This window comes from Procambarus clarkii, chromosome 80, assembly GCF_040958095.1.
Source record: "Procambarus clarkii isolate CNS0578487 chromosome 80, FALCON_Pclarkii_2.0, whole genome shotgun sequence".
In the NCBI taxonomy this organism is placed as follows: domain Eukaryota; kingdom Metazoa; phylum Arthropoda; class Malacostraca; order Decapoda; family Cambaridae; genus Procambarus; species Procambarus clarkii.
Genome location: NC_091229.1, coordinates 26,107,048 through 26,129,833, shown reverse-complemented (window position 1 = coordinate 26,129,833; position 22,786 = coordinate 26,107,048). Strand labels below are relative to the sequence as shown.

The window sequence follows — 22,786 nt, the reverse complement described above, 5'->3', positions numbered from 1 at the left end:
TTCTGGGCCATAGACACTACTGGATATACATAAGGGATGAACGGGAGCCAGGACAAAATCGTTGAAGAAATTAAGTTATGAAATGAAAGGAAATGAATAAGACTATATCGAGTGAATGTGAAAAGGATTTAAACGAGTCAAACGCCATGTGCTGCTGCAATGGAATTTGGCTAAAGAACCAAATTGGTAATAAAATAAATGTGCTCCCTTCACTTCTCAATCCCTATCAACAAACTATTGATAACCAAACAAAATCTATAGAATACAATTTTGAGTAATATACTGCCCATTGGATATACTGTATAATATATATATATATATATATATATATATATATATATATATACCTGTATATATATATATATATGTGCCTAAAACTAACAACAAACATAGATTCCATATTTTGTAGCAATTTAATCGTTCCTCTGACTGTCACAGCCTATGTCTCATGCGGGAAAGCTAACGTTGGCTAACCCTATCATCTTCTAACAGAGCATGCCTAGTCTTACCTTATCACCACCTCTTCATGGTGTGCCTCATCACCAAGTAAGAAAAAGGTCCCTTTTTTTTGTTTTTTCCTTTGTTTGGTTTTTTACTTCATGATCTTGTCTTCCACAGAAATTAAAACACTATTCTGTGTTTGCTTATAAGCCATGTGCTATAAGCATGGCTAAGAAATAATGTATGATCACAGTTTCACTGTGAACAATGGCATCTAATGCATCTCTAAGCTATCTTGAACAATGAATAGTCATGGATAATGATAAATTACCAAATATTATTTTAAAGCTTGGGTATCTGCTTGCCCTTATTTCATGAGGGGTGCCAAAATGAAGGGTATTTGTCAGCACCTTTAACTGCAGCATGTCGAGTTTCTCCGTGGGTCGGAGAGGGTTCAGCGAGGCGAATAACCACCAACACTAACACCAGATGAGGGACTGGTTGCCAGGTTGGTGTTGCTAAAGGTTTCTGTTATTTCCTTCAAACCACCACTTGAGTCTCCATTTTGACAGTTTTCAATAACTCTGTTGACAAATTCTGTTGTGTGACCAGCAATCCTGTGTTCTGCAAAGAAAAAATTTATATATTTTTTCACTGCGATATATATATATGTACAGTACAGTATATTGCAATAAAATCACAATGGCATGATATATCAATGAAAATCAGTGATTTTATATATACACACACACACACACACACACACAGTGTGTGTGTGTGTGTGTGTGTGTGATAGAGTAGTTAACGGATGGAATGCATTAGGCAGCGATGTGGTGGAGGCTGACTCTATACACAGTTTCAAATGTAGATATGATAGAACCAAGTAGGCTCAGGAATCTGTACACCAGTTGATGGGACCAATGAGCCAAAGCTCAACCCCTGCAAGCACAAATAGGTGAGTACACACACACACACATGCTACTAAGTGGCTCTCAGAACTGAAGGGCAAGAGCTACGAGGAGAGGTTAGAGGCATTACATATGCCAAAACTAGAAGACAGAAGAAAAAGAGGTGATATGATCACTACATACAAAATAGTAACAGGAACTGATAAAATCGATAGGGAAGATTTCCTGAGACCTGGAACTTTAAGAACAAGAGGTCATAGATTTAAACTAGCTAAACACAGATGCCGAAGAAATATAAGAAAATTCACCTTCGCAAATAGAGTGGTAGACGGTTGGAACAAGTTAACACTTTCGCGCTCTCCGCGAAGGTCTCTCAGCCAACCGTAAGTGCTCAGAGCGTTTTGCCGCGTAAGCGTAAAAACAAAAATGTGTATACTCTTTTTACTCTCATGACCTTAGTTCTCGAGCTACGTATTTCATTTTGGTACCAACGTGTTCGCAATAAAATTCTCTAGAAGAACATCAGTAAAAAAAAGTCACGAAACGTATAGGGATACCAGCACCAAATAAATAACTATGAAGATGACTCGCCGTAAGCGCCCAACAGCAACAAAATGTTTTTACTCTTGGGATTGTTATCACCTCCACACTTGTTCTACAGCGTTAATTTTGGTATCAATGGACTCACAATGAAATTCCCAACACGGTGATATGAATATAAGCGTAGAATAATGATGCGGCCCGCCCGCAAGAGTGTGGGAAGTGGTGAAATTGTTACCCGGTATCGGTGACGGGACGACGCACGGCGCTTTGAAAGTTTATACTTATTTCACTCTCATGACATTTATTTTCTATATACGTCATTCATTTTTGTGTCAATGTGTTTGCAATAGAATGTTCTATGAGCCCATAGGTAAAAAAGATCAACAAAGCATAAGATAGAATAGCGCCAAATATAAAACAACGCTGGAACATATCAGTGAGCGTCAAATACACACGAAATGTTTTTACTTTTGTTATGTTTGTCAAGTTTATACTTGTTGCACACAGTTATTTTTGGTTGTACATTGATCGAAATAAAATTCCCTAAACAGACATATGCATATAATACATGATATGGGGGAAGCATTACCAGTATAAACGGCTAAAGTCACCCACCTGCAACCCGTTTGGGACATAATACCATTTGATCAAAGTGGTCCACACCTTTCATGAACTTATTGTACCATGCAGCCTAGTGGTGAGAAAGAGAGCCTCATGGCGCGCAGTTTGAAACAAACCCAAAGTAAATCGGATAAAAATTGAATTTTATACAAATATTTTAAAAGAGGACATAACTTTATGTCCACTATGCGTTAGCGTTAGACGAAACAGGACTCACCGGTGAGTCCGGTTAGCGCGAAAGTGTTAAGTGAGAAGGTGGTGGAGGCCAAGACCGTCAGTAGTTTCAAAGCGTTATATGACAAAGAGTGCTGGGAAGACGGGACACCACGAGCGTAGCTCTAATCCTGTAACTACACTTAGGTAATTACACATACACACACACACACACACACACACACACACACACACACACACACACATAATTAGAATTCCAGAGAACAACATTGAGCACATAAAGGTGTCTAGAAACAAAGTGGAAAGAATGCTCAAGGAGCTAAGAACAAAACAGTTGGACCAGATGGAGTTTCACCATCTGAGAGAATGTGCACCTGAGCTCTGCATTCCACTTCAACTGATTTTTTCAGGCATCCCTGTTTACAGGACTTGTAGCTGTAAACCACATGTGAACCTATGTGAACCCATGTGAACTACTGTGATAAACAACTTGTCTTAAATTAGTAAAGTCTGCATCAACGTGATGTCAGAGTCGTGATTCTGTTTTATTACCAACCATGTATTCAGCCATCTTTGCACCGACTGATCACATGCAAAAGTGCCATCTTTGCATTTTATACATCTTTGAACAACGTAAAATGAGCATGTATGTGGAATGATTGGGTTTGGAAGGCTGGCCATTAATGTAAGAATGTACTGTACTACTTATTACCGATCACAGCTGACCAATCACAGTTGAAAGGTCCAAAAGTAGCACCAGATCAAACTTAATTCCAAGGCATTCCAAGGGAGTGCGCAGTAATACTGAAAAGTGCATAATCTTTTCAATTATGTCACCTCAATTCTCATCCTAGGTTTTTCATTTTGGAATCAATGTGTTTGCAATAGAATTCCCTATAGGAATATATGCATATAAAGTCCAAAAGCCCGGCGTACCACCCACAACAAACCAAGAAATTGGCAGCATGTTGCCCGTGAGCGCGCAAAAGCAATAAAATGTGTATACTCTATTCACTTTGGTCACCTCAATTCTCGTTCTAAGTCTTACATTTTGATATCAATGTGTTCATAATAGAATTCCCTACAGGAGTATATGCATATAATGTCCAAAACCGCCGCATGCTCTACCCGCAGCCAAGCTAAAAGCAAGCCATGTGAGCGTACACCCATTGGCCTACCCGTTACACGCCCATATCCAGCTCACAAATGTTTAGTATTTTTTCGTTGATAACAACAATTTTCGTGTTACAGCGCTCATTTTGGTATCAAGTTGTTCCCAATAGAATGCTTTAAAAGGATATATATGCATATAAGGGCAACTGGAAGAACAACATTACCAATACGATAAGATAAAGTATAACCCACAATATAAAATGTATAAGAAACAAAAACTTTTTGTACTTGCAATCCAATGATGTTTGTAGAACATGATATGAGTTGAGCATTAGGGTTTTATCCACTCCAACTGCTCCAGGAAAACGTTTTCTAAAGATTTTCAACCTATGTTTTATCGGTGGAGTGGATGATGGGCAAGCATTACTGCTTATCCATCCAGGATTGTTTCTTGCAATGGTATTTGCTCATATGCTTTTTGCTTCAAGCAGCAATTCACTCAGTCGAACCGAGTTATAGTAGTTATCCATATACAGTGGTACCTCGGAATGCGATTGTCCCTGTATGCGAGGTTTTCGGAAGGCGAGGTGTATTTACTCCAAAAATTTGTCTCGGAAGGCGATGGTTACTTCGGGAGGCGAGTTTGTTGATACGCGTACAGCCGACCTAGCGCGTGGTCGTTCGGCGATCGTCGCCCCTCTGCCCCTCAGTTTACTATTGTCTCGCGCTCAGTGACTACCCCCACATCAATTCTTCTCGCGGATTTACAGTGTTTTGTTGGATTTTTTGGTGATTTGTCTATACAATTTGTTATTATATATCTCACCATGAGTCCCAAGAAAGCCAGTGGTAAGGATAAAGGCCAGAAAGCTCATGTGAGGATGACAATAGAGGAGAAACAAGAGATCATTCGTAAGCATGAGAACGGTACACGTGTTGTTGAACTTTGTAGGCAGTACAAGAAAGCCACATCAACAATATGCACTATACTTAAGAAGAAAAATAAGATTATGAGTGCTAATGTGGCAAAAGGAGTAAGAACATTAACGACACAAAGACCACAAATACTTGAAGAAGTGGAAAAGTTGTTATTAATTTGGATACACGACAAGGAGTTGAGGGGTGATAGTGTTTCGGAGGCCATTATTTGTGAGAAAGCCAGGGTGTTGCACGAAGACCTTCTAAAGAAGACCCCTGCAACGAGTGATGCAGATAAGAAAGAGTTTAAGGCAAGCAGGGGCTGGTTTGAAAAATTTAGAAAGAGAAGTGGTATCCATAGTGTTACAAGGCATGGGGAGGCAGCCAGCTCAGACAAACCAGCCGCTGGACGATTTATTGACGAATTTAAAGTTTGCAGAGACTGGGGAATACCTACCGCAACAAGTGTTTAATTGTGACGAAACAGGACTGTTTTGGAAAAGAATGCCTAAGAGGACATACATTACCAAGGAGGAAAAATCCTTGCCTGGACACAAGCCTATGAAAGATAGGTTTACGCTTGTGCTGTGTTCAAATGCGAGTGGCGATTTGAAAATTAAACCCTTGCTAGTGTATCATTCTGAAAATCCAAGGGTTTTCAAACATTGTTTAATTTGAAAATTAAACCCTTGCTAGTGTATCTTTCTGAAAATCCAAGGGTTTTCAAACAGTATAATGTGCAGAAAACCCGTTTGTCTGTGATGTGGAAGTCTAATAAAAAAGCATGGGTCACTAGGCTTATTTTTTCGGAGTGGGTGAATGAAGTGGTGTGCCCTGCCATAGAAAAATATCTGCAGGAGAAACAATTGCCACTCAAAGCCGTGCTTCTCCTTGACAATGCTCCTGCTCATCCTCCAGGCTTGGAAGATGATTTGATGCCTCAATACAATAAATTCCTCACAGTTAAATTCCTTCCTCCTAACACCACTCTTCTAATTCAGCCTATGGACCAGAAAATCATAGCGAATTTTAAGAAACTTTATGAAAGGGCACTTTTCCGGAAATGTTTTGAAGTGACTGAAGCCACAAACCTCACCCTCAAAGAGTTCTGGAGAGAGCATTTTAACATTTGTAGTGCTTTAAAACTTGTTGACAAAGCCTGGCAAGAAGTGACTCAAAGAACCCTGATCTCTGGCTGGAGAAAATTGTGGCCTGAAGGTGTGAGAGAACTAGACTTTGAGGGGTTTGAGCCTATAAATGATGAGCCTATTGTTGAGGAAATTGTTAGTCTAGGCCAGCAAATGGGCTTGGAATTGGATGGTGATGATGTGGAGGAGTTGGTGGAAGAACACAACGAAGAACTGACCACCGAAGAACTCCTAGCCCTTCAACAGGAACAGCAAGCCAACACAGCAGCGAATGATTCTGCAGTGGAGGAGGAGGTGGCAGCAGCACCAACAGCACCAGCGAGTGTCCCTTCTGCAGTAATTAAGAAGGTGTGTCAGATGTGGGAAGAGATTCAAACAACTATTGAACATACTCACCCAGACAAAGCTGTAGTAGGCCGTTTTCTTAATCTTTTCAATGACAATGTGATGCCTTACTACAGAGAGAGCTTGCGAAGAAGGGAAAAGCAAGCTTCCATGGACAAATTTGTGGTGAGGAAATCGAGCAGTGAGCCTCAACCAGGACCTAGTGGCACTCAGGTTAAACGTCCCAGGGAGAGCACACCAGAAAGGTCCTCACTGCCTGATGTGATTATGGAAGGGGACTCCCCTTCCAAACAGTAACTCCTCTCCTCCTCCCCCCTCCTCACCATCTTCCATACGCCTACAGCACTCGTCAGCAAGGTAAGTAATAACTGGAACATAGTTTTGTAGGTTTATTTAGATGAATTAGGTAAATTAGGTATAAAAATTTAGCTTGATGTGGGGTTTTTGGGGTAGTCAGGAACGGATTAATTCATTTCCCTTTATTTCTTATAAGGAAATTAACTTCGGAATGCGAGTTTTCGGAAGGCGAGGCGTCTCCAGGAACGGATTAAACTCGCATTCTGAGGTATGCCTGTACAGTATAAATGATAACCTTTGTTTTTCAGTGGTTCAATCAAGCCCACAACTGTTTCAAACGTTATCGTCCCAATTCCTTCATAAACTTCAAAATCAAAGATGTAACCAGTATGGGATTCAACTAGCATATAGAGCTTTATTCCATACTTATCAGGTTTATTTGGATTATAAGTCTTGAAAGCTAGACGGCCACACCATGCCATTGTGCCTTCATCCAAACTCAAATTTTTCTGAAGAATGTGTAATGTTTTGAATTTGTGTGTGAGATATTGCATGATTGTTTCAGCTTTGATTAGTCTGGATTGTCTTTTAGAATGGCCTTATTGTGTTATAAATATGAAAATACTTTTAAATCAATTCACATCATTTCGAAGTCATAAAATTATTGAAACAAGGTACATGCCAAAATTGACCTGTTTGCCAGTACATTCCAATCCTTGACAACCTCGAAATGCCCATCAAAATCATCTGTGCCAAAAATCGGGCCATGTCTTTTACACTCACTGGTTCCCATCTATTGCTTGTGTTGGTCACAGTAGGTGCATTGCTTTGGGTAGCATAGAAGTTAATCTCATAGACCATAAATTTCAGCAAACTTTGCATAAGAAAGAATTGTACATATCCCAGAGGAGTGCTAGGTACAGGACAAGTCAAGCCTGGTATTCCTGAAAAGCTGTCCACAAAGGGTGGAGTATTGTCTGTAGACCAGGCTTCATCAGAACACGTTGGTGGGGTAAGTATGGCACCCGCGGTACAAGTTATAATACCATGCCGAGCACGTGTGGCAGTATGAACATCATAATCCTCGTTCCCTTCACTTTCAATTTCATCATCATATGCTGTTTTCGTTTCAATAAATTTACTATCTAAATCACTGTCACTATCAGCACTTTCTATATCAGATAAACCATCAAATATAGCCTGGAATTTTGAGGGTGAGTCTCACCCTACTGTACTTTTGGTGTACACTTCTAGGAGTTCTTCTACTCCCCAAGTCTGGCTCGAGGCCAGGCTTGACTTCACTATCCATCTTGGAGTAAATGCAGAGAGTTATTAAAGCTGCAGTAAGAAATATAGCCAAGGAAAATAGCCGGAATGTTCACATGTTTGGGATGATTGGGGAGGCAGGAGCAGTCACTAGCATGGGACGATAACAATGGGCCTACCTCCTGGGTTGCGCTGTCTCGGTGCCTCATGGGCCATCACAGAAAATGGGAAGATGTTGGTGCCAATTTTAAAACCAGTTCCCAAAAAATCAGATGAAAAACCAGAATTTTAGCAAATTTTGTAGTTTCTGACCTCATACTGCGTCATTCCCGCATATTCCCGGAACCACGTATGAATCAGGACGTATGTGCCAATAAGCATCCTGGAGGTCCAGGGACACCATGCAAGTGCCTAGCTCCATGAGGAGACGGACCTGGGACAGAGTAGCCATCCGGAAGGAGGGGCAATAATCCCACTGGTTCAGACGGGACAAGACTAGAATGAACCTGAGGCTCGCACAGTCTCGTTTCGGAACTGGAAACAGGCAGGAAACAGACTGGAGGGACAAGGTCGTTTCGACCACGCCCAAGCAAACCCACTCCAAGATGACCCAACAGAGTGCAGGAGAAGAGGCTTGCCCCACCAACCCCAAACCTCCCGAAGAAGGAGGGGCCACCCAATGCCAACACAGCCCGCACGAAAAGACCCGAAAGGCCCACAGATCGTGGGACCAGGCGTGAGCAAACAGAGCAAGCTTAACCCCAGTGCCCCGTCAATGGGACGAACCGCAAAAGGGCCGACGCCCCTTATGTGAACCCAACCTCCGCACAGAGCGATCACCGTGCTGACCAGACGAAGACGGTTCCGAAGGCTACTAAAGCTCTGAAACTGGCACCACTGGCCCACCACACTGGGAGGAACCACGAGCCCTGGCACGACTCTTTTGGGAAGACTCATCACGGCCCCCCCCCCCCCCCCAGAGAACCAACAAGTCCGATATGGGACGAAAACTGGAAGAAGCCGCCTGCAGATTCTGCACCACCACAGACTCTGCAAACAGCAAGGGACAAAAAGGCGAAGACAACCTAAGAGCCAGGGCCTAAGCGTATTCCAGAAAGGAAGCAAGCACCGCCTGCCAACACACGAGATGGGAAGCAATAAACAGCAACACTGTATCCCGCAGGCAGTGCAAACAGCTACAAAAGAGCAGACGACGCACACACACTACCAAGACCAACAGCCCCAAGCCCAACGACCACAGTTCTGGCTCGTGGTCCCTGGTAGGCATAGAACTCCATGTGCATTGACTGATGCCAGGGTCTAATATATTCATATCAGCCCGGTTAGCTCCAGGGAGCCTCCGGGTCTCACCCAGAAAATGACATTTCATTACATTCAACACTGGTTTTAAGTTATGCCTGAAATGATGTGCATATTAGTAGCTTTATTTAATATGCAATCTCAGTACCTACAAATAACCCACTTAAACATATGTTTTACATATCCTCTAAGTAGTATTAATAATAATAATAATAATTATTATTATTATATTCATAAAATATATTATTATTATTACTACTACTTAGAGCTTACCCTTGGGAGCAGCTGAATAAGATGAATAATTCTGAAAATTCATATTTTTTAATTGTGCTGGCCTTTTAACTGCATGGTTTATATATAATTTCTGTGCAAACATTACAAATAAATCATCTCTCTCTCATACGTGTTAAGAAAAACAAAATAGGCGACAATAGTGAAAAACTTGAAAAATCTTGATAGTGTATAACTGAAATCTTTATTTGATATAACAGGTTCAGTCCCCATGAGTGTCTTAAATTGAGGTTCTACTGTACAGTATTGTAAAGATGGTTAGCCCTCAGTGAGAAAATAACTGCAAACCTGAGAAAGACTAATAACACTCACTGTTCCTAATCTTAACGAGCTTTTCCAAGTGCTGCAATAAGTGCGCCTGTGAGTTCTGGGGAGACGTACTGGGAGGACACTGGAGTTGTCCGTGTGGTGATGCAGAGTTGGGCAGATTACCACTCGCTCCCATTTCCACCTTTCTTATTAGCGATGATCGGGCGTCATCGATTAAAGATATCAATCCTTTGTGCTCTTGCTCTAGTCCATAGAGCTTAATCTTGTTAGCTTCATGCTGGGCTTTTTTCTTTAGACGGCAAGCCCTGAAATGTAAAAAAAAATGGTGTAAGACTTTGCAACTATAAAACTGAAGAAATAGGTACAGTACCTATTTTAAGAGACTTGCAAATTATAATGTTGTGGATACAAGCATAAAGTTTCACACAAAAAACCTTATGCTTATAAACACAAGGGAAAAAGCAGCATAATAATCCAGTGTTCAATGTAATGAAACAACAATTTCCGGTAAGTTCCTTGGTTGGTCCCCTCGAGCTACAGGGAAATCTTCCCAGAAAACATGTTATGTTGAGAACAATTTGTTCAATTTAATGTCATTCAGTAAACTGAAAAGATTTTTCTATCTTCAGAAGCACTTCCCTCTGCTATATCATAAATCATAATCAGCTCAAGTATATAATACTGTACAGTGAGAGCTTGCTAATTCACACTTCAGTAACCCAGATCTTTGGGTAATTCAGCCAGAACTGAGTACAAGTTCTTGTTTACTTAACTTGGACAAAAATCTGTTTTACTAAGTGGTTTTCTGGGAAGGATCCTATAGTGCGCCTTTGTGAGATGTCACCACAGAGAAAAAGAAAAAGTGGTACTCACCAGGGGCAGAGGAGAGGACAGAAAACAACTCCTATGAAAGGGGGAATTAGCAATGGAGTTGATTGCCCCAAAGCCATACATGCCCAGCACAGACTAAGAACAGTCACTAAGTAATGAGCCACTAGCTCTGTTAGGCCACTAAAACCCCCAAACCTAAATATTTATCCATCTTCTACAAAAACATGGACAGAGACACAAACTTATGAACATCATGAACCTGAAGGTAGACTGCAGGCTGGCTAAACTTGTCACACTGCAAACAACTTGAGACAAATGGAATGAAGAACCAGAGACCCAAGATCAGAGGTCTCAGAGCACCCCCCTCCTACTCCCATGCACCAATATTTATTTATTTATTTATTTATTTATTTATTTATATAAAAGAAGGTACATTGGGATTGTGAGGATACATAGCATAGTAATAACATTCTTGTAAAGCCACTAGTACGTGCAGCGTTTCGGGCAGAAATATAGGTGCAGGGGTAAAGGAAAATGGCTGCAACCAGACACAATAAATGATACACCCCCAGCAAGGGGGTGTATCGTATTGTATTGTCTTGTCAGCAAGGCGGACAGCCCGCCTGCTTTCATACCTCTCACTGTATTTCCCACTTCTATACTTCCCTTAACCTATGCCTCTCCTTCCTCTTTACTTAAAAAAAAAAAAAAAAAAAAAAAAGCCAAGTTTTTTTTTTTTTTTTTTTTTTTTTTTTTTGAGATATATACAAGAGTTGTTACATTCTTGTACAGCCACTAGTACGCGTAGCGTTTCGGGCACGTCCTTAATCCTATGGTCCCTGGAATACGATCCCCTGCCGCGAAGAATCGTTTTTTCATCCAAGTACACATTTTACTGTTGCGTTAAACAGAGGCTACAGTTAAGGAATTGCGCCCAGTAAATCCTCCCCGGCCAGGATACGAACCCATGACATAGCGCTCGCGGAACGCCAGGCGAGTGTCTTACCACTACACCACGGAGACTGCAACCAACTAAGTTAACTAAGAATCAATCACCAAAGGACCCCTTCCAGAAATCAGCAATCTCATCCTTAGCCAGAAAGGAAGGAGAGATCTGTAAGTGAAGAAAATGACCACACAGAATCTAAAGAGCAAAAACCCCATTTCTGGAGCAGTGTGTGATGCTCCGCAACCTAACAACTGGAAGTGAGCACTAACAAAAACAAAGCATTAAAGAAATAATCCCAAATCGTAAAAGCAACAGAAAACCGAGGAGAGGAGAGTTTAGTTAATTTATTATGCACCCCATACTAATCCTGTGGGGTAGTAGTGGAAAGGGTTACAGAGGCACATAATGAGCTCAGGAACTGAACTTAAAAATTCATTTAATGAGGTAAGTTACAGTCTTGATGAGCTAGTTACAAATTTTAATGTATATTGTTACATCATCAATGTGCTCGAGACCAACCTAAAATACAGTCTCCAAGCCGAGCAATTTATATACGTGGTGAGCTAGTCGAGCCCATTGATGAGTTAGAGTCATCATATCTTCAGCCATGTTCTGGCCTCTGGTTTCAAGTAGGATTACAATGACTTGCAAGGGCCTGGTGTGGATGGAGCTTTCCAGGTAGTAGTAGTAATCATTAAGGAGTTAAAATAGGAGCCCCTCCCAGTCAAAATAGGATTTGGTGGAATCTCAAGGTGGTGAACTGACGATTCAGATTTCGCCTCATTTCCTTCCGGATCTGAATTTTTGGGGGGAAGTCTGAATTTCAGAGGGGGATATTTGGTGAGCAAAGTTAATCCAATGTTTAGAGGGATCTGGCATACAGAAGTCAGGATTTTCTGCAAAAAGAGCTACACAGCATTTAATTATGGTTATTGTTAAAAATAGGAGACCAAAAAGATAACAATTAATAACAATAGAACATACCGTGATGCCAGTTTATTCTTCTCCTTTCGTGACTTGGGCCTCACATTAAATGGGAGTTCTGACACTGGCGTCATATCATTGATCGTCTGTAAAGAATAAGCATGCAGTCAATAATATTATGTTCCACCTTATGGTTTCCCATTCTCAGGGACAAGAAGCCTGTCAGGCTTATCGAGGTCATCCCTAAGTCAACTACTGACCATTCTCAGGATGCATCCCCAACTGTTGCCTAACTCTTGGGTATCCTATTTAATGTAAGGCGAAAGAAAACATTACCAACCGTCTCAGCCACACCTGGGAATCGAAACCAAGATCCTCAGTTTTGATATGGAAACGTAGACCCCTATGCCACAGGTAACGATTAAAAATTCCTTTCCAGTCAAATTGAGACGCTTCAGGATTCATACATTACATTCTGCACAGTTGTAACATACCTTATTGAGTTTCTCAAGCTCACGGCCAATGTTGACTAATTTACGAGGATTGGGGGTTAGGTCATTGCCATCACCCCTCCGGGCCTTTCCGCTGTGGGTTAAAGATAAGCTGGTGACAATGCAGTGTGATGTAATACTGCTTATTGTTATGACAGTAAATATTGTTACTAGTGTAGAGCCAGAATGTAAGAAGCATTTTGGCAGATACCATAGAATAACTAGTAAAACTATGCAAATAATATTCATCATTAAATTTTGTGAAAGCACAATACACTATAACTCTGGGCTGAATTATCTAATTTTCACTATCAACTTTTAAAGAAGTAGCTCTCAAAGTTTACAAATATAAAATGTGGCAAGCATATGGCCAGTAAGATTTTCTATTTATCACCATTACCCTGTTTCCTACTTTCATGGAGTGGGAAGGCATCAATCCAGAAAATATAAAAGAGTATTGTTCATGTACAGGAAATTATATAATGTATTAAAACAACAGCATTGAATGATAATGTAATGAAACGCCATTTTCTGGGTGAGACCCGGAGGCCCCCTGGAGCTTATCCAGGCTGATATGCTAATGTCAGACTTTGGCATCAGTCATGTGTATGGAGTTCTGTGGGCCTGCCGGGGACCACAAGCTAGAACCTGGCCCCCTCAGAGAATCATGGGGAGCAATGGCCTATAGAAACCCCTGTGTGGTTGGAAGCATTCTATGTCTGCCATCAACCAGGTCAAGCACCCAGAAAGGTAGGCGTCCCAAAACAAGCCCCTATTCTGGTGAAAATTGCTACCAAAAGCCGAACAAGTGGACAGAACTCCCTAGAAAGAAATGAGCAAACGAGCATGACGTCACACGTCATCGCTCCATTGTCTGTGTAGCTCCCCCCTACCCGGGAGGGGAAAGGGGGAGCCCCAGACCCTCGCGTCGGCCATCCACCCTTCAGTTCTGGGGCTGGATATCAAAACACGCGAAAAACCGCCGACCAGGGGGGGAGCGAGAGATACCAGGAGCCTCTGGGTCTCACCCAGAAAATGGCATTTATTACATTCAAAGCTGGTTTTCTGGGGGGAAGCCCCTACAGCTTCCCGGAGCTGTAAGGGTACTACTAGTCAGCCTCTAAAGAAAAGGCCGGTGCAGCCGCGTAAGCCGGAGGGAAGGGGGGCCCACTGGTCAGACCCGGAGGCTGCGGTAGGGAAATTGGACTCGAATGCCTCCGTCGCCACACCTTTAGGGGCATCCCCCGAGACTGCCTGAGTCTCAAGACCATCTAAACCCTGCCCCGACTCTGAAATCTTCAGACGCTTTGGGGCCGGAAGCAGGGGGAAAGGGGGGACCAGAATGAACCACAACAGGGAGAAGGACAAGGGGGTGCGGACTGAACCAACATCGAAGCGACCCACACCCCCAAGTCCGGGTCCCTATAAGCAAAACAGGGCAGCCTCGGGACATCCGGGTGAGCAACCAACCGAGCGCGTTGCAACAACCTAAAGCATTCGTGCAATGCCTGCGCCGCCTGTACTCGTAGAAGATCATCAGTAGACTGGGTAAACAGAGTCACCAACAAGCAACAGAACTCGCAGGATTCCGGGTCAAAAGTGTCACCGACCCAACAGGCAGCGTGACGGAGGCAAAAACAATGAGAGTCACCCTCAGACAAGGGGACCAAGCAACCCTCGAACTCGCATGAAGCGAGGGGGAACTCCGGGGTCACATTCATCAGACCCATGCGCCCCCGTGGGGTTTCCCAGGGTCGTGAAACGGAACTCACGCATAGGGAATCACAGGCAGGGTACTGCTAACCAACACCCAAAACTACCAAGCAACTTTCTAAAGCTGAACCTCAGGGACGTGTACACTCACAGGGACCTAGCAGGGGGTACTACCAGAAGAAAACCGTATTAGGTCAAACACTAAGGGAGGCAAGCAAGGCAGATTCCTCCACAAGGCACAAAAAAAAAAAAAAGCAAGAGGACAACATACCCCAAAGGAACAGAGCCGGCCGCTATGAATGGTGAAAACAAGCTGCGCAGCACCCTGCGCCCCTTACCAGTGCAAACTGCCTCTTACCCTAAGATAAACAAGGGAGACAAAACATCGAAGCACACAAACTGCGGCCGAAAAACCGAGCAGTGAAACAGCCCAGCAGAGGCAGGACCCAAGGAACATGTGGAAGATAACCCCAAGCCTGAAGGGTAGTACTTACAGGGCACCTAGGGAAGGTAACCCTAGGCGTATGCAGCCCGAGTACTGTAGAATAACTCCTGGCTCTTGCACTCCAGGAAGACAGCCACCACACTTTAAGCACAGTGCTGAAAAATCACTGGAGCCAGAGCACACGACCTCTGCCTCTATTATCAGCCTTAGAACTGAAGGGTGGATGGCCGACACAAGGGTCTGGGGGCTCCCCCTTCCCCCTCCAGGGGAGGGGGGGAGCTGCACATACAGCGGCGCGGCGACATGTGACATCATGCTCGTTTGCTCGTTTCTTTTTGGGGAGTTCTATCCACTTGTTCAGCTTTTGGTAGCAATTTTCACCAGAATAGGAGTTTGTTCTGGGATGCTTACCTTTCTGGGTGCCTGACCCAGTCGATGGCAGACATAGAATGCTTCCAACCACACGAGGGTTTTCCATTGCTTCCCATGCCTCTCTGAGGGGGCCAGGTTCTGGCTCGTGGTCCCTGGTAGACCCACAGAACTCCATACACATGACTGATGCCAAAGTCTGACATTAGCTTATCAGCCTGGATAAGCTCCGGGGAGCTGTAGGGGCTCCCCCCAGAAAAAGACATCTACTTGTACGTAAGACAAGCCTAGCTCCAGGTTGGGTTCAGGGAGTAGATGAACTCTCAGAACTAAATCCAGGTAAATGCTAGGTAAAAACCACAGACAGTCAATACTACAAAACTCTAGCAAATTATTTACACCAGTGCTACAATTTGATAAGTTGTCATATATATTTACTTATATTTAGTTTTATGAGTTCAAGTCTCTAAATATGGCCAGGGGCTCAGGCTTATCTTGTGATAACTTGATCACTAAGGCTGTTGTATATAGCTATCTAAGTTCCTCTAAAAATAAATCCACTTTTGTTCAGGCAACATTCACTCCTGCATTAACTGTTGGATATGGATCTGGATGGGGTTCTGGGATTCTTTTACTCCCCAAGTCTGGGCTAGCACCAGGCTTGACTTGTGAGGTTGTTGCTTGGAGTGGTCTGCAGGCCCACATATCCACTACAGCCTAGTTGGTCCACCATTTCCTGCAGAAAACTGTCCAGTTTTTTTTCCATAAGTCTACTGTTGTTCCAGCAATATTGCTTATAGTTACTGGGGAGGATACTGAACAACTGTGGACCTCTCATGTTCAGACAGTGTTTACAGATTGTGCCTCTGCCACCTCTACTCTTCATTTGCTCTATTCTGCATTTTCTTCCATATCATTCACTCTAAATATTTTGTTATTTTATTGTGCAAATCCGAGACCTAGCCCTCCAGCATTTTCCAAGTATATAACATTTGATACTTCTCTTGTCTCCTTTCTAGAGAGTACATTTTGAGAGCTTTGAGATGATCCCAGTAGTTTAGGTCCCTTATCATGTCTATTATGTATGACGTATATGTTCTCTGTATTCCCACTATTTCAGCAATCTCTCTGGTTCTGAAGGGGGAAGTGAGTATCAAGCAGTACTCAAGCCACGTTCCTTCCCACTTCTTGTACAATACTTAATCCCATACTTAATGCACACTAGGTCATGTTTGCGTATCATCTTGGGCTTTCTCTTTTCTGTCCCTCAAATACACTTGCATAAACATATTCACCAATTTGTCATTAGCATTGTCTTCAAAAAAACAAATAATTTCATAATACTCATCTCACTCTTATGATTTACCCACATTTTTATTCTCACAACTTTCCATGACATTTCCATTCCTCACTCGGTCCTCCTGACACCACTCATGCCTCACATATATATGAGTAGGCACTGAAATCCACCAAGACCATGTAATCCTCAGCTATTTTCACATGCTATGTCCACTAGCTATATCAACGCAAACATCTGTCTGTTCATCCTCTTCCAATATGGAAACTATATTTTATCACTGATAAATTATTAAGTATTTTTTGTATTCTTCACATCATATACTTTACCTAAAACTCTTAGTAAACTCATGCATCTATAATTCTTACTCTCACTGCTGTCCCCTTTTTTTTTATACTGTACAAAGGAACAATCATAGTTGTTTTTCCAATCATCTGATACAGTCTTACTTTCATATACCGTCTGGTAAACACTCTTCACCTTTTCTATATCTTGATTTCTGCTGAATTTAATCATTTATGTACAGTACATCTATCAGCAAGGCCTGCAGTTTTCACACATTTCAGCTAATGTATTAATACACTTAACCTTTACATATATTTTTCTAATATTTTATCCAGCACTCTTCAAACACTGTTAAAACTAATAATGTAATGCTCATATTTGCACTCCATTCATCAATTCAACCTAATTCAATCCTTCAACAATCCTAAGTACATAACAATACTCTCTTCACCATAGTATATGAATGCTCATTAACTCTGCAATGTGATGAGGGTGTAGCAAGTGTTGTACTCTACAAAATATTTTTAGAAATACCTGTGTTTGATCCCCTGGATGGAGCAGAGAGGAGAAAAGACTGGATCCATGATCGTCGGCAAACTGTGAGGGTCGCGCTGCTGTTGGTTAATGCTCACACGCTGCCCCTTGGGTCCCTTTGCTTGGACGTTATACTGCCAGAAGTATCGCTCTTTCTTCCCCAGAGAACTTGAGAGACTGCCTGTGTCTTCACTCACTACTGAGTCTGAAAAGTAAAGTGGTAATTGTAAGTGTATTCATAATGGCTAAATTTTGATGGCAAAATCCTGAATTTACCAGAGGGGGCCACTATTTCTAATGGTTTTAGTGAGAACAGGAAGACAGCAGCTTGTCAAAGGTCCCCATCCCCCATTATTTGCTTAATCAAATAATAATTTAGTTACCTTATCCCATTATAAATGAAGAAGTGCTGTATTGCAGAAATGTAAGGACAGTAATTTAAAATTTCATATGATTTTGTATTTTCATATACTGTATAGTATTTAAGACATGGTTGTCTGTACAGAGCTACAGTATCTTAACAAAAATAACCTATTAGCCATATCCAGATTTTCACATCTTCAAAACTCGTAATCAAGAAATAAATCACAAGTGAAGAAATTTCACATATAAGTATCAAAAACATTTAACTTTCCAACTACTGCAATGCGCACCAACACATACAAATGAGAATAACAAAGGCCTTGAGAAAGAATACAAAAGGATAAAACTGTTTTTAATATCAAAAGAAACTGAAACCACTATGAACTGTGTGACATTTGGTATACAAGTTAAGGGAAAACTGGCCTGTAATTCAGTGCCTCTTGCCTGTCACCCTTTTTGTATATTGGGACCACGTTAGCTGTCTTCCAACTTTCTGGTAAGTCTCCTGTTTCCAGTGACCTGTTATACACCATAGAGAGTGGCACACTTAGTGCTTCTGCACCTTCCTTTAGTATCCATGGTGCGATTCTATCAGGTCCAACAGCCTTTGTCACATCCAGCTCCAGCAGACACCTTTTGACCTCATCACTGGTGAGGTCAAAGGTGTGCTTGATCATGGTGTGCTTGATCATTTGGCAAGCGTCAGTGCAAATGTGTTTACTACAGTATATACTGTACAGAAAAACTAATTAAACCAATATATTTACTTTGAATTCAAACACAAAATTAAGAATAATATAGTTGAACTTTACCATTATCAGACTCGGAGTCATAGTGTTCGTTGTCCGATTCATCATCTGAGTCAATACCTTCATCTATGGACAGATCGTGACAACCTGGAGACAAAATGCCTCCAACTGAAACAAAATATGTACAGTATAATTAATGTTATTACCATGCAAAAAGAGTTTACATAAAACTAATTTACATTGTTATAATATTTACCAAATAATATGTCCTGTCTTAGCAAATGCATTCTATTTCAGTTCCAAACAAATAATATTTCTGAATTCTATATTTGTTATGCTTAGTTAAGCAGTATTATATTTAATTAAAACTAAACTAAATAAAATAGGTCATTACAGTATAGTAAATACAGTACTTATTAATGTACTTGTGAATATAAACATCTTAAATCTTTCTTTTATAAAATATATTTTGCCAAAAGATTTCTATTTCTGAAGGAAATTAGGTACGCATACCTGTACTAAGAGATGAAGCAGAACCACCAAATTCTTCTGCCAAAGAACCAGTTGACAAAAGGTGTTGTCTTGGTTCTCTTCTTTGCCATGCTTGTTCTAAAGAAAAGTTTCGAGAAGGTGCCGAGGACGAGAGCCGAGCAGAAAGCAATGGGTTGGCAGCCGAGAGGGAAGTAGGTCGTGGAACGGACTGTCCCATGGGAGGTTCTTGTGGTGATGGCACACCCTGTTGCGAAGATACACTGTTGGGAGAAAGTGGGGCAGACGGGGATCGCAAGAGTAATTCCTGAAGCGCTGATGTAGAGCCTGAAGCCTGATTCAAACTGTGATGCTGCTGAGATATATTTTGTTGCTGTTGATTTGAACCTGGGCACTCTTCTATGCTCCCTAGCTGATTGTTGGCCGGTTGTCCGGGAAATGATGATGACGTGAGAAGTGGATCACGCCAGCCTCCACCTTGAGGAGGAAATGATGAAGCCAGCAAAGAGAACAATGATGTACTCTCTGCTTTAATTGGCTGAGATGATAATGATGTATACATGTAATTGGATGTTGGTGTAGAAAATCCCTTGTTGACACCCAATACTTCATCAGGGTGCACTGACACCATGGTGAGGGGTGAATTTGGTTGATCAATTCCTGTACTGGTATACTGCTCTGGCATAAGTAAATCATCAAAGTTTACATCATCGAGCAAAGCGTCATCTGTTGAATTTAAGCCAAGTGTGTGACCTGGTAGGAAGTCATCAACACCAAGCAGGTCATCTAATGGCTCCAGTTTGATATCCAGGTCAAGGTCCATAGACTGAGGTGGCCACAAAGATGGTGAGTTTGGTCCAATTGGAGAGAGACCACTATTGTCTTGATACATGGGGGTAGAAAAGGTTATGTTGCTATCCCACTGTGGGCCTAAGCTGTTTCCTGACTGCTGATTTGGGACTGGGCTGTGGTCATCCATCTGTAGGACCATTGTGGAGAGACTTTGGAAGTGATGGCCCTGTGGAGGTCTGTTCCCTGGACCTCGGGGAATAGGCACACCACCTTTACCGCAGTCCATCATCATTCCACCGTCACAAAACTCAAGTAGGAAATCACTCTGCAAAAAAAAAAGAAATGTATAAGTATATTAAAATGAAGTATCTGTCATTTAAAAAATCATAATTTCAAGGATAAGATACAACAGTGCTGCAAATTATAACACGTTTTTCACATGACGGTCATGACAGCTAAAGACTTCAAGTTCTGTGTGGTGGGATTTAGTGCTGTGTAGTAATCTCTGAAGATAACTGATATGTCAAATCCAGTAGTTTTCTCCATGCTAAAAAGGTCACATCACTCACAGAAGTTCTGTTTGGCCTATTGTGAACCACAGCCAGAACCTAGCCTCTCACAGATGCACAGGAAGCAAGTGACAATTCCTCACACCACAGGGAAACCATCAAGAAAGTCAACAAAGCATTACAGACAATTGGAGAGTTCACAGAAACAAAGCCTCAAAAACTGCCAAAAAAATCCCCAAAGAATTCACACAACAAGGGATTTAATCAAACTAAAGCAGTCCCCATGGTGTAGTGGTAAGGCACTCACCTGGCATTTCGCGAGCACTTTGGACTAGGTTCGTATCCTGGCTGGGGAGGATTTACTATGCACCAATCTTTAACTGTAGCCTCTATTTACCCAACAGTAAAATAGGTACTGGGTTTTTAAACAATTTGGCGGATCGTATTCCGGGAATAATAGGATTGAGGACTTGCCCGAAACACTGTGTGTGCTAGTGACTATACAAGAATGTAAATAGTCTGGTATATATAAATAAATAAAAAAAATAAAAAACATAAAGTTACTGTGTAGATACTGTAAATCATAACTACCTTTTACTTAAACTTCACCACTCTGGTACCTGAGGCCTAGCTCTCGACTATATTTGTATGCATCTCAGTGACAGACACCAATATGTAGCTATCAATAGCATAACCTCCCCCACATTACCATTGACAGCAAGGGTGCCACAGGGCAGCATCTTGGGACCTCTGCTATTTCTTATGTACATCAATGATTTTCCAAATGTTTCTAACATTCTTAAACCTATACTATTTGCTGACGATACTGCTAGTACCTTTATCAATTCTGACCCAACCCTTACACACTAAATAATACTGTCAACAATGAATTAAAGTCCACTCATGTATGTCAACCAACAAACTTACACTAAACATAGAAAAGACCTACTACATTCTATTTGGTAGTAAATTATCAAATTAGATTCAACTTCAGATAGACAATGTTAACATTTCCAATAAAAATGAGGGAAGTTCCTTGGTCTATACATAAAAAAGATATTGAACTTCAGCACCCACATACAACATAGCCAAAAAAGTCTCAAAAATGGTCAGTATACAGTATTTTCTAAAATCAAATATTACATTCCCGATTCTGTTCTCTTCTCATTATACTACGCGCTAATCTATCCCTATCTTACAGACGGTATCTGTGCATGGGGTTCAACCACTGCAAAGAACTGTACCTAAAGTCCATTGTCTCCCGGCAAAAATCTTCTATCAGAACTATAACAAACTCTGTCTTCAGACAACACACAGCCCCTCTGTTTAAGTCCCTTAACATGCTAGAAATACACTCACTCCACACATTCTCATGTGCTATCTACTTGTACAAAATCTTGTTCCTAAATGCAAATCTTGATCTGAAAATTTTCCTTGATAAGTATTCACCTAGTTGTATTCACTTAGTTGTGTTTGCGGGGGTTGAGCTTTTTGCTCTTTTGGCCCGCCTCTCAACTGTTAATCAACTGTTTACTAACTACTTTTTTTTCTTTTCTTTTTTTTCCCCACACCACACACACACACACACACACACACCCCAGGAAGCAGCCCGTGACAGCTGACTAACTCCCAGGTACCTATTTACTGCTAGGTAACAGGGGCATTCAGGGTGAAAGAAACTTTGCCCATTTGTTTCTGCCTCGTGCGGGAATCGAACCCGTACCACAGAATTACGACCCCTGCGCGCTATCCACCAGGCTACGAGGCCCTGTGTAATAGAACCTATGACCACCACACCAGAAATAAATATATCTTTGATATCCCCAAAGTCAAACATAATCTGTGCCAACACTCCATGCAAATAAAAGGTCCCAGTCTTTGGAACTCACTCCTTGATGAATAACAATAGTCCAACCCATCCCCTGTTCAAAAGTAAAACCAAAAATTATCTAATTTCATCCTCATAGTTTCCTACTTTATGCTTCAAACTCACAATGTATCTTGTACTACCCACTTCCCCAATACAGTATTAGTATTCAAGATATATATCCTTACAAGTGTAATCACCTGTTAACATACATTGTAGTTATTTGTTGATATAAAACCTTGCTATAATGTACCTTTTCATTTTACCTGATTTATTAAGAGTCAAGGACCTGCGTGAAACGCTATACTCATTAGTGACTGCATGAATGTCAAAATACCAGTCTTATGTAATCTCACTAACCAATTGTACCTTCTTGTAAATAAAAATTATTATTATTATTATTGTTATAATAATAACAATATTATTATTGTTATAATAATAATAGTAATATTGTTATTATTGTTATTATATTGTAATAATATTGTAATAATATTGTTATTATATTAATAACAATATTAATTGTT

The 22,786-nt window shown here is 41.3% G+C and overlaps 1 protein-coding gene across 7 annotated transcripts in view; it reads right to left on the bottom strand.

Moving 5' to 3' along the window:
- LOC123746364 (protein CREBRF homolog) overlaps positions 1-22,786 on the bottom strand; it is a 145,034-nt gene that overhangs the window by 1,631 nt on the left and 120,617 nt on the right. For 2 of the 7 annotated variants that reach the window (XM_069314984.1, XM_045727847.2), the window contains exons 3-9: positions 19,119-20,211; positions 18,669-18,773; positions 17,494-17,698; positions 12,854-12,962; positions 12,420-12,505; positions 9,767-9,960; positions 562-1,065 (exon numbers count right to left, since the gene is read on the bottom strand). In XM_069314984.1, the coding sequence (XP_069171085.1) occupies positions 896-1,065; positions 9,767-9,960; positions 12,420-12,505; positions 12,854-12,962; positions 17,494-17,698; positions 18,669-18,773; positions 19,119-20,211 (1,962 nt within the window). In that variant the 3' untranslated portion in view covers positions 562-895. Of the gene's footprint in view, positions 1-561; positions 1,066-9,697; positions 9,961-12,419; positions 12,506-12,853; positions 12,963-17,493; positions 17,699-18,668; positions 18,774-19,118; positions 20,212-22,786 lie in introns of those variants that run through there. The other 5 variants (XM_045727843.2, XM_045727846.2, XM_045727844.2 and 2 more) reach the window with 4 other exon arrangements.